Genomic DNA, 12,665 nt, shown 5'->3' on the forward strand with positions numbered 1-12,665 from the left:
ACTTTTGATACCATAAAAGTTCCTCTTGGGTTAGCACTTCCTCAAGCTCCTTTTTGAGTTGACATTCAAGTCGAGTCAAGTTATTAGAATGGTGGGTTTCGAGAGCCTGTTGGATGCCCCCAATCCTTGCTAGTAGGCAGTTTTTACGTTTGAAGATATTACCAAAGACATTACTATTCCAGTGTGAAGCCTCCTCCACAAAGTGTTTAGCCGATTGTAAATAATTCATATCTGGCTGCCATATGCTTGAAACAAGACTCTCAAACCTCTTATCAATTAGCCAAGAAGCGAGAAACCGAAAAGGTTTAGGGCTACTACAAGCAAATTGAATTTTCTCAAAATGTACCAAGATTGGTCTATGATCCGAGCACATTTTAGGAAGGTGTAGCACCGAGGCATTTGGGAAATTTTCAACCCATTTGTCATTACAGATAGCTCTATCAAGTCTTTTATGCAAAGAGCCACGAGCCCAGGTGAAAGAAGGCCCTTTGAACTCCAAATCACAAAGCTGATTGCGTTGAAACCATTCATTAAAGAGCTGGCACACACTGTTAGTTCTTCGAGATCCTCCCCTCTTTTCTGATGCATTCAGAATGACATTAAAATCACCCCCGAGAATCCAAGGCTCCTGAACAAAGCTGGCAAGCTTATCAAGCTCACTCCAAAGATGCTTCCTCATGGAAGGAATTGGGCTGGCATAAACGGTCGTGATTGAAGAAATAATTCCACCATTGTCAGAAACCCAAAAGTGAATAAACTGACGATGGTTCACTGTAACCTCCACAGCAAACTCCTCTTTCCAAAGAAGCCAGATTCCTCCCGAAAAACCCACAGCTTCCACTCTGTGAGATCTTGCAAAGCCACTACTCCTAATAAAATCATCAGCCCTGATTCCACTTACTCTGGGCTCCAAAATTGCAACCATAGTGGGATTATAATTCTTAACAAAGCCCTTGAAAGTTCGACGAAATCCCTTTGATGAAACTCCCTGACAATTCCAAAACATAATAGAGAACAACATTAAAAATAATGAAAAGATATGGAGAAAAATCCCTTACACCTCAGGCACAAAGTCCTGGTGTTCTAAAGCCAGCTGAGGTTCATCTTCTAAGGATCCCACAGACTCCGAATCCTCTGATTCCTCATCTCCGCTATCTCCTACGTAGTCACTATCTTCTGGATCATCCGTCAAATTATCCATATCCCATGCTTTCATGTCCGGAGGATCCCCCATAGGTTGACCATCAAGCTTCTCATATATTCCACCTTGACCAAGGAATAAAGGGTTGGGAGTAGTTGCAAAAACATTTTGAGTACTGCTGCTATGTATCTGCTCCAGGGTCACAACAGAATGCTTTGTAGGGTCAAGGGTTGTGGAGGCATTTGTTTTGTTAAAAGGTTTGGGCATGGCTACTTTATATTCACGTAGGGGACGGTAAGTGTGCATGGAGTTTGACGTGGAAGGTTCTGTTATAAAAGATTTGGATAGTTTGGGCTTCATGCTTTTTCCAACACGTGATGAAGGCTTAAGAAATGGTGCAACTGTGGTAGTTCTATTGGTGGGATGTGGATGCTTTTTATTTGGTAATTTACTAATTACTTTGGCATGTTGTTGAATTTTGCTAGCTGGCCCCTTTATTGGTAAATCAAGCACATGGGTTTCCTCAGTTGACTTTGTGCCCTTTTCCATCATATCCTCGTTTGCCAAAGGAGAAAATCACGAACCTCCATCAAACCTCCCATTTTGGTTTTGACTTGACTCTTTAATGATTTTTCTTTCCTTATAGCTCTTAACTTTTCCTTTTCGAGATACCATCATCCACGGTCCAAACTTAGGGTTACTGGATCTATCTGTCTTGGGTGGTGGAGCCGCCCTAGGGCTGATCGTAGACTCAGCTTGCACATTCACAGCCCCATGACTATCTTCCTCGTTGTTTGTTCTTTCTGGGCATGTAATACTTAAGTGACCATATTTACCACATTCATAACAAATCAGGGGGAGATTTTCATATTCAACCTTTTGAAGTTTGCCATCAAGCAAAAACTGGGAACAAAGAGGTTTAGCCAAATCCAACTCCACCGCTATGCGAGCAAATTTGCCTCTGCACGCAGACTCGGTGTTGTAATCAATTTTTATAACCTTCCCAATTACTTGCCCGAGCATTCGAAGAATTCTCTTGTGGTAGTAATGGAGAGGCATTCCTGGAAGACGGATCCATGCAACGACTGAATCAATGGTTTCCGTAGAGCAATCAAACCTAGGAGACCATTGTTGAACAGTCAAGTAGTGCCCCAATATAGACCAAGGTCCTTGCGTGAGAGCATATTGTGCATCATCCTCCGTTTTAAACTTAACCAAGAAAAAATCATTCTCAAGGTCAATCACTGTAAAACCCTGGGATCCGCTCCATAAGGACTCCAAACGGTTGCACAAGACCTTGTAGCCAATCATTCTTCCGAGAAGCTTGATAACCACAACTGTCCTCCACGGTTTCACGAGCTGCATATTTTCATCAACTATAAGAACTATCAAAGTCCTTTTTTTTCGCCATAGTTGTAAGTGTGTACATGAAATATTTTACAGTCGAGTGGAGCCAAAGTACATATTTTAGCTTTGGTCATTCAAGCATGTGAACTTTTGAAATTATAAAGAGTGCAGATTGAGAAATCCTCCACCAGTTTCGGACCTCAAGGATCCGCATTAAATGGGATGAGAATGAGATGAATTTTGAGGGAAATAAGAAATTATAAAAAATAATCATCAAATAATTACTGGAGAATAATTTGTACTCCCCACTGCACCTTCAACCCCGACCCCAGTCCCCATTACCTCACAATTACATTCTTGTTATTCTTAATTCATTTATTTATCCTAAAACATTTGCTTTTGATTTTTTTTCAAAATCAAAATATCCTCCCATGGGAATATAAAAGAAATAAGGTAAATACAGAATAGGATGGGGGGATAGGAAAATATTCCCTATATGGGAATTTTCTCAATTCTTACCCTAATAAGGTAATTGGGAATAGGGTGGCAATAACTAATGAGAATTGAAATTAAAAACGAAATCGGATATAGGGTCACGTGCAGAACTAATGAGTTATTGGATTTGAGCCCACCAACTCCAAAAGGGATTTGCTTTAGTTAGAGTCTGGAATCCCTTAATAGAAACAAACCATATATGTACATGAAGTTCAGAAGTTGTGACTAAATGCGGAGGTTTGCATAAAATACTCGTTCGAATGGAGTTGAAATGAAAAGAAAAAAAAAATGAACTCCAATCTACTTTAAGACAAAAAAAAAATAGTGTAATAGGATTCGTATTTTTCTTATCAGATTATTACAAGTCAGTAGAAGAATAAGGAAAGTTGAATGAGTTTTTCATAATAGATTCTGGTTTTTTATTAATTCCTTTAGGTCACATAAGCGTTCATATAAAATTACATAAAAAAATTTATGTTATTACTATTTCACTATTTGAAGAATTGTAAAATATCAAATAAATACAAAAAGTATTTTTTTTCCTATTATTTTATTATTATAACCTTACAAAACCTTTCATTTTATTACTTTTCCGTTAGGATTGTTACTTGACTAATAAAATATCAATTTTATCTTATGGCAAAATAAATAAATAGACATATCAAATGATAGTAAAATTATTGTTATGCCCTTAAATTATTAAATAATAATTTAATCATGAATTTATGAATAACCTTGAATTTATTGTAGCTATAAAAGTAGTGAATTGATTAAAATACCTTTGGACATTTTTGTTTAAAAAATGCACAATCTATTCTATTAAAAAAAAACATGTAAAGCCCTATTTAAGATCGATTTTGGGAGGCTTAAAAGTTAAATGCTAATTTTAGCATTTGGTAAATTTTTTTAAAAGTCACTTTTGCCATAAGATTTTGAAAAAAAGGAAAAGTTTGTTATATAGCCATTTTCAAAAACTCATTATCAAAATTAGCCATAAAACAAAATGTCTTAAAATAATAAACTACACACTTATTATGGACAAAATTATCCCTCTCCAAGGACCATTGTCGAAATTGCCTAAATCACTAAATCCTGTCATCGCCCATCATCACCTGTCATCTCATAAATTTCTTTTTACAGCCCATCATCACAATCTCACCATCACAGCCTCCATCAACAAAAGGTTCTGCATTGTCAACGGCGTGAGGATTTGACCTAAAGGCATGACTTTCTTACAATTTTATAGTATCTTTTAATTGATTGGCCAATTATTATTGATAGAAAAGCACACTAGGTTATGTATTGGCATGAACAATTCAAAATTTTTTTAAGATTAATGTTTGCAAAATATAAGCACATTAGGTGTTCGTTAAAATGTCTCTAAGAATTTTTTTTCAATCATCTCAATAAATTGTTGAGCTAGTTCCTACTGATACACTCTTTAATACCAAAAGTACTTACTAATATGAATTTTACAATTATTTCATATAAACTTTTACTTTTCTATGTTGGTGGTTGGCACCCATCGCCCGCAACATTTGCGAGTTAAGTGTGGGCGATGGCTAATATCGCTCACGAGAATTGCGAGCGAAGGCATCCATCGCTCAAGCACTGGCATCCTTCGCCTGCATTTCTTGTTGATATTGCCCACAAGAACTGCAAGTGAAGGCATTCATCACCCGGGCAATGACTAGTATTGCCCGCACTTCTCAAGGGTGATATCAATGAGAAATGCGCGCAAAGGGTACCATCGCCCAGGCGATACATGCCTTCCCCCGCACTTCTCGCGGGTGATATCAGCAAGAAATGTAACAACAAAAATATCCAAGGATACTTTTCTCAATTTGCTACTTTTATAGTTATAATAAATCCAACATTATTTATAAATTCATGCTTAAAACTATTATAAAACAATTTAAAGGTATAATGTAATTTTTTATCTACTAATTGATTTCTCTATTGTGTATTTTATCATAAATGGTAAAATTGATATTTTATTAATCAATTAATGGTTTTAAGAAAAAAAAGGGTAAAACGAAAGATTTTACAAAATTATAATACTACAATGATAGGAAGCAATACTTTAGTTTTAAGGAAAATCTGATAGGCCAGCAGGGAAATTTGATAATTCATAATTTTAGTAATAGTGAAACGATCGTAACCCAGAAATTTTATACAACAATTTGTAGATGCATCGTCAGTTTTGGATAATGTGCATAGTCCATAAAATAACAAGTGTTGGGTCGTATCATGGGCCTGAAGCGGCGGCCCTACGAGAGGCCCAACATGAGCTGTATCAATATCAAACTTTAAACCTGAGTCATGCGGCAGCTTCGTGTTCTAGGGTTTAATACATGCAGCAAACGCTGTCGCTGGATAGAGTAGTGTGAATTATCGGCTTCGCTTGCCTTTTAACACAATAATCAGAGACAAGCACGAGCAGCAATGGCGGGGAATGACGAGTTGAAGAAGAAGAGGAAGAGAAAGCGCAGCAGAAGCAAAGCCACTGTAGCAGAAGAAGCAGAGCAGCAGCAAGTTCCAAAAGAAGAGCAGGAAGAAGGAGATGATGAAGATGAAGAGATTGAAGAGGCCGCAGAGGAGAAGAAAGATAAAAAAAAGAAGAATAAAAAAGGGAGTGAAGAGAAAAGCCAGGAGAAACATGATGGTGATGAGGATGAAGAAGAGGAGACTAAAATTAATGTGAAGAAGAGTGGAGGAGGAGGAGGAGGAGGTGGGATTATGAGTACGACGTCGTTTGATTCTTTGGGATTGTCTCAGCACACTTTTAGAGCAATTCAGGATATGGGTTTTCAATTTATGACTCAGGTACATTTTCAAAGGTTTCCGTTTTAGGCTTATGCTCATATTATTTAGCTTTATTTAGTATTGAAGTTAGTAGGTGAAATTTGATGTTTAAGATTATGCTATATTACTTTGAGACTTTGATTTTGATGCCTGTGCTATCATCTATTACTGAGCTTTCTCAATGTTGAGCTAAAAATGAAAGAGTTTCAAGCGACCACTTTGCAGTATTGGCCTTGAGAATATACACTTGGGGTTCATTACTTGGCAAAGATAGAAAGGGATGGTTTAGGACTTATTGGATTAAATTTTATTTCAGGCTTTTCTCTCAGAGGAACTGACTTTACATGACATGTGGCTCCTTGATTTTGAAGCTGTAGAACTAGGACCTTGGTTTAAACTCTTTTTTTGTGGATGTTTTTGGGATGCTCATGGAAATCTTCACTTTTAAGCAGCGTTTTTCTGGAAATTTCTTCCCAGTGAGGATGAACTTTGAGGAAATGATTTCTTTCTCATTGTCATTTACATGGACCCTGTTAAGTAAACATAAAGTAGATCCGTGCAAAAATTTTCCGTATCTTATATCTTTTCAACGCCCTTCCTCAGGTTATACCTAAAACACTTTTAAGTCTTTTTAAGATTCCAGGAAGGTTTAATCATTATCTCTGGATCTATGCATATGATCTCTTTTTTACTTTCTGGTCCATGATTAGTATTTTACTTTTTCCAATTTGGCCAGTAGTTGAATGAAATTTATGTTTGTCACATAAAAATATTTCATTAGCTGCGTAGGAGTTCTAAATGAAATTTTCCAAAGAATGTTTCTGTCTTTCGTTTAGGAGCATTAAGTAATGACTTTTGTGAAGATCTTTTGTACACTACATCATCCAGATTATAAATGCAGAGAGTTTACGTATAACATGTTTGTCATATAATAATATTTCATTAGCTGTGTAGGAGTTCTAAATGAAATTTTCCGAAGAACACTTCTGTCTCTCGTTTAGGAGTATTAAGTAATGATTTTCGTAAGATCATTTGTACACTGCATCATCCAGACTATAAACACAGAGAGTTTACATATCATATTTCCTAAATTTTATATGTCGTTACAAATGCAGATCCAAGCCAGAGCAGTTCCACCACTTATGGTTGGCAAAGATGTACTTGGAGCTGCCAGGACCGGTTCAGGAAAAACCCTTGCCTTTTTAATTCCAGCAGTTGAGTTGTTGTATAATGCTCAATTCGCCCCTAGGAATGGAACTGGTGTTATTGTCATTTGCCCCACTAGGGAGCTTGCCATTCAGGTGAAAATCCTTGTAACTTTTTTTGCAGCTGATAATGTTAGCATTGTCTTGGTATTATGTCTTTAAATTTCTTTCTTTATAGACATTTTCTTTAATGCTTGTTGAAATGCTGTGATGATGTCTTTACAGTATGCAAGTTTGAATATTTTAGATCTGGAGTAATAGATTTAATTGTTAGGATTCTATTTGGAGATGCATTAGAAGAGAACTTAACAGTTTCTTTTGTGGGAATAGTGAGATTTACTGTCGAATTCCAATGCATCTTTTGTGGAAAGTAGAATAGGAATGGCTTATATGTTACAGTCTACTTGTAATATACCTATTCTACGAAAGGCAAAGAAACAGTGGACAATAGTTCAGGAGAAAAAGTTAGAAGAATATATTTTCGTTTACAGTTTTAGCCCACTAATATAGAAATGCAGGCATTTCTGATTTCTGTTTAGATTGTTTTCTTCTCCTAAAACCTTAATTATTACTGTCATCACTAATTCAACTTTCAAATGTACTAGACCCATGCTGTTGCAAAGGACCTTCTAAAGTACCACTCCCAGACTGTTGGCTTGGTTATTGGTGGTTCAGCTAGAAGAGGAGAAGCAGAACGTATTGTGAAAGGAGTAAATTTGCTAGTAGCAACCCCTGGTCGGCTTCTTGACCATCTTCAAAATACCAAGGGGTTTATATATAAGAATCTGAAGGTAACATAACGAGTGCAACTTTATATCCTGAAACATATTTCACTAACTTGAGCAAAAATATGCTGTTGTTTATATTATGTATCTCCAAATTTTGCTTGAGAAAATCTTGGACTTGCAGTGCCTTGTTATTGATGAAGCTGACAGAATATTGGAAGCAAACTTTGAGGAAGAAATGAGGCAAATTATGAAGCTTCTACCAAAGAAGGTATATTAAGTGGTAAACATTTATATGTTCAATTTAGAAGTACTTAACTCTTGACAGTTCTATTATGTCAAATATAGCCAAATATGACATGGTTATGGCAATTGAATATTGTTTAAGAAATGTAATATGCTTTTGGTTAAATTTGTGCTGGAATCTGTTTCCAGAATCATGTATGAATAGTGTATGATGAGAAGACATTTTTAGAAATGGTTACGTGAAGGTGAAGTCATTTAATTAATGCCCTTATAATGTTTTTTGCCAGTGAATAAGTTCCTTTGGCTTTTGATGTGGTTATAGAGTGAGTCTAACTTGTTTCTGGTGATGATTTTCTGTTGGAACTGGTACTTGGAAGCAGTAGTGGTTCAAAAGAGTTAATCAACTGAAAGCTATGCTCTATCACTTGATAACTTCATTTATGACCATGCAGACTTGATGCTGGGGCACTGGAGCCTTCAGTGGTGGATTTATTTCTAGGGTATTCCTGAGTATAGCTTGTACTACTTGCTATTCTGTTTTACCTCCTTAAACTTCAAGTTTTGTCGGCAATTGTTGCTTTAATATGCCGAGATCATTGATGGTCATTTCTGTTGTAGCTGCCTTTTGAGTATAAGTTTTTGTTGCATCATATCCAATGCTTTATCCTTATTGAGTTTCTACGTAATATGCAGGATAGGCAAACCGCTTTATTTTCAGCTACGCAAACGAAGAAGGTTTGTTTTCAAACTTATTATTATTAACTATTCGGTTTCTGGCCATATTTATAGTGAATATTCTTATAGCTCGTTTATCATCTACCTGGAAAATGATATATATCTTTTAGAGAAGATTTTTAGATATTTTCTTACTTTTTTTTAATGAAATCCTGAAGTAGTTTATCTGAATTTTGGCTCATGGGTTATAATTTTCACCCCTACATGATATCTGCAGGTTGAGGATCTTGCTCGCTTGTCATTTCAGACAACTCCAGTTTATATTGATGTGGATGATGGGAGAACTAAGGTAGATGTGGAGCAGAATTGTTGTCTGTAAATACAAGCACTAATACAAATGCACACATGCATAAACACTCAATTATCACCAATTAAACTAACAAAATGCTGATCATTTTTAGGTCACCAACGAAGGCCTGCAGCAAGGCTATTGTGTGGTGCCCAGTGCCAAGAGATTTATCCTTCTGTATTCCTTCTTGAAGAGGAATCTGTCAAAGAAAGTGATGGTCTTCTTCTCCTCATGTAATTCAGTCAAATTTCATTCAGAACTTCTCAGATATATTCAGGTGGATTGCTTTGATATCCATGGAAAGCAAAAGCAACAGAAACGAACCACTACCTTCTTTGACTTCTGCAAGGCGGAGAAGGGCATCTTGTTGTGTACTGATGTAGCTGCCCGCGGACTTGACATTCCTGCTGTGGTATGTGCTTTGTAGGACTAATCACCAGGGGAAAGTTGGGGTTTCTGAATTATAGTTTTGTTCTGATACAGTAAAATCTGGCTGATGGTAACTGAAACAATTTGCAGAAAATAAAAGGAACAAGAATTAGAATAATTATTCTTGTTGTCTCTACTAGAATTCCTTTAGCATTAAACCTAAGATCCGTTGGCAAGTTGCTATGGTAAGAGTCTGTCCTAAATAGAGCTTGAAAACTTCTGAGTATTCTGTATACACAGTCTACACTTGAATTGAAAGAATTACATTGGTATGTACGGCTTCTAGATTTTCCAAATTGTACTTGAAAAGTATTATTTTATGAACTCTTGACCTTGCAACCTAACTTCGGCCACTTCTAAAGACCTACTATATACGCATTAGTTTAAACTCCAATTGGTAACATCTATTATCATGATCCTTGAATTGTACGTGAGAATTTGGCTATCCAAAATTAATATGCATTTGCTTTGGGTATCCTAAGTGCTTCCACAATTTAAACTAAAAGTCGTCACTTTCTATGCTCTTAAATTGGCAGCTAATGTCATACCCACAAAGAAAAGGTGGTATCTATCTCAAAGGCCAGATGGTAGAATTCTATATTGATATTAGATGTAGGGATTTACGATTTTTGTGGAAGTTTAAATATTATCTAATAGCTGTAAGTTTGAAGGCTGTCTTTTCTTTTTACTGTTTGTCAAAATTATTGAAACAATATTTAAGAAAACAGAGCTTTGGTTAGAACTGTTGCTGTACTTATTGTGGGGCCATGGAGTCCTGCTGATTATATGTTGCAAAATTGGTTTTTATGAACAATTTTGTTGGCTTCCTTGTAGGACTGGATTGTGCAGTATGATCCTCCTGATGAACCCAAGGTATAAAAGACTGTTTCTTGCTAATGTTTTAGTGAATCTTGCTCCATTTTCATTGTTTTTCATTCATCTTGATTAACATGTAGCGTTGAATTACCTCCAGGAATATATTCATCGGGTGGGTCGGACAGCCCGTGGAGAAGGTGCAAGAGGAAATGCGCTACTTTTCTTGATTCCAGAAGAGTTACAATTTCTTCGATATCTGAAGGTCAAGTATTTTGATTATATAACTTGGGGGAATAGAACTAAAACCTATGTATGCATCTCTGATAATCTAAGTGCCACCTTGAAAACAGTCATGATCAGTGTAAAGCTTAGGCAGCATGATGTCCTATCACTAAAAAGTAGGAAACAAGATGAAAAAATAAGTTGTTTTTTTTTTTTTGGGGTTGGGGTGGTTGGTGGTTGTTTTGGAGGGCCATCAACATTAGTACAACATGAGCAAATACAATGAACAAGAACACAGTAAGTAACATCTTTATAAATCCCTCTTCACTTTCAGGCTGCAAAAGTCCCTGTTAAAGAGTATGAATTTGACCAAAAGAAGCTGGCTAATGTGCAGTCACATCTGGTAAAGCAGGCTTCCTCATTGTTTATGATCCTTGATTGTTATTAGCGAGACAACTTAGCTTGGACTGCTTGGGTTTATGCAGGAGAAGTTGGTTGCTAACAACTATTATTTGAACAAGTCAGCTAAAGATGCATATCGATCTTATATACTAGCATATAATTCACACTCTATGAAGGATATCTTCAATGTACACCGCCTTGATCTGCAGGTATTAGTCGTTCTCCTGTCTGTTCAGAAAGCAGTATTAGTTTAAAGCATTTTGCCACATAATGTGTTGGAACAAGTATTTATGATTGAATCTTGAAATAATAGTTTGTTAACAAGGAGTAGAATTGTAGTGTAATAATCTCATGGTGACAACAGAGAAAAATAGCGGTAATAAGTTTGCGACAGAAGAATATTTTGGACTTGAATAGTTAAATGGCTAGCAATGTTGGCGGTTGCACTGCTGGTTGGCTGAGTCATTTTTGTGTATGGAAAAGAGAGGATGGATTAAATAAACTGAATGTGGTCTTACTTTATTCTAAATGGGAAGAAACACCAATTTGAGTTAGGGTGATATTATCAAGTTTGTTTGGAAGTTTTGAAATTAGGTCCTTGGCATTTTATGATAAATAATCATTGGATGCATTTCTCTCTCCTCATTAAATCATAAGATATGGTGATATACAACTGAAAACCATTAGATATTGTGACATACGGTGGTATAATTGTGTGTGTGTTGTATTTTTGAGCAGGCAGTCGCTGCTTCATTTTGCTTTTCTTCACCACCTAAGGTGAATCTGACCATAGACAGCAGTGCCTCTAAGTTTAGAAAGAAAACGCGTAAAGTCGAAGGAAGCAGAAATGGATTCAGTGAAAGCAACCCTTATGGTAGGCAGAGAGGTGAAGATGATAAACGCCAATTGGTTAGGTATTAACAGAATCATATGAGCAAATCACACATGATCTGCCGAGATTTTGTTGAGTTTTTTTTTTTTTTTTTTAAATGCAATTTACATTTGTTCATGACATGTAGCATCTTGCGTAATCAGAATTTGTGCATTAGATGCCGAAATCAGTAACTTTGTGACATAACAATGGTAACATTAAACAGATAAGTTGATACTTGGGTTTGGAATAGGGCGAGCTTTTGTAATCTAAATTTTGGTACATCTGTATTCATTGTCTCAGATTATAGATGATTTTTCTTCTGTTCTCTGTTTTATTTGACAATAATGTGCTTCAGCTGGTATTGGTAGATATTTACTGTGCTCAAATAATTGTATGAACAAAATTTTAGTAAATACGTACTTTGCTCAAATAATTGTTGTATAGAGCAAAAATTTTCTTATGGAGGAAAATACTTAACAAGCTGAATGATACATTCACTCATAGGTTAGTGATAATGTTAATCACTAATCGTTGTTTCTGGCGATTGATCAATTTATTTGCATTGAGATTGAAAAATTTTGTTTGTACTTATTGTTAAATGATTACCAAGGCAATTTTACCCTTGTGGGAAGACATGAACTCATGGATAGAAAACAAGTTTAGCTAATCTTTCAGCCATAGCGTCACAAAATCCTTGATACAATGCTTTCTCTTTCTCTCCCTGGCATCAACTAAGCAATTGAGGGTAAAGAATTCAGCGACCGGTGTAGCGAATAATCTTTCTTTTTCTTCTTTATTCACATTTTAAATAATAATTTGGTAGTATAAAATAGAAACAAATTGGTTCTTAGAATAATTATCATTCTCATAAAAAATAACTTTTTTCAAGTGTGGATGTTACTGCATTGCCATTTTTTCTCATTTGGTCTCTTTG

General features: G+C 35.9%; 2 protein-coding genes across 2 annotated transcripts; one reads left to right on the top strand and one right to left on the bottom strand.

The window, feature by feature from the left end:
• Nucleotides 1–1,717: 1,717 nt before the first annotated feature.
• LOC112097863 lies at nt 1,718–2,506 on the bottom strand. Its single transcript, XM_024183453.1, has one exon. It carries the CDS (start codon nt 2,504–2,506, stop codon nt 1,718–1,720), a length of 789 nt encoding a protein of 262 aa, XP_024039221.1.
• A 2,813-nt stretch (nt 2,507–5,319) lies between these two features.
• LOC18042682 (DEAD-box ATP-dependent RNA helicase 51) lies at nt 5,320–12,056 on the top strand. The gene is made up of 12 exons (XM_006431783.2): nt 5,320–5,809; nt 6,904–7,089; nt 7,599–7,784; nt 7,903–7,989; nt 8,658–8,699; nt 8,917–8,988; nt 9,101–9,400; nt 10,252–10,290; nt 10,391–10,495; nt 10,790–10,858; nt 10,941–11,066; nt 11,596–12,056. The coding sequence occupies exons 1-12, from the start codon at nt 5,429–5,431 to the stop codon at nt 11,776–11,778; spliced, it is 1,776 nt and encodes a 591-aa protein (XP_006431846.1). The 5' UTR covers nt 5,320–5,428; the 3' UTR covers nt 11,779–12,056.
• The last annotated feature ends 609 nt before the right edge of the window (nt 12,057–12,665 follow it).

This window comes from Citrus clementina, unplaced genomic scaffold (genome assembly GCF_000493195.1).
Source record: "Citrus clementina cultivar Clemenules unplaced genomic scaffold, Citrus_clementina_v1.0 scaffold_5, whole genome shotgun sequence".
In the NCBI taxonomy this organism is placed as follows: Eukaryota; Viridiplantae; Streptophyta; class Magnoliopsida; order Sapindales; family Rutaceae; genus Citrus; species Citrus x clementina.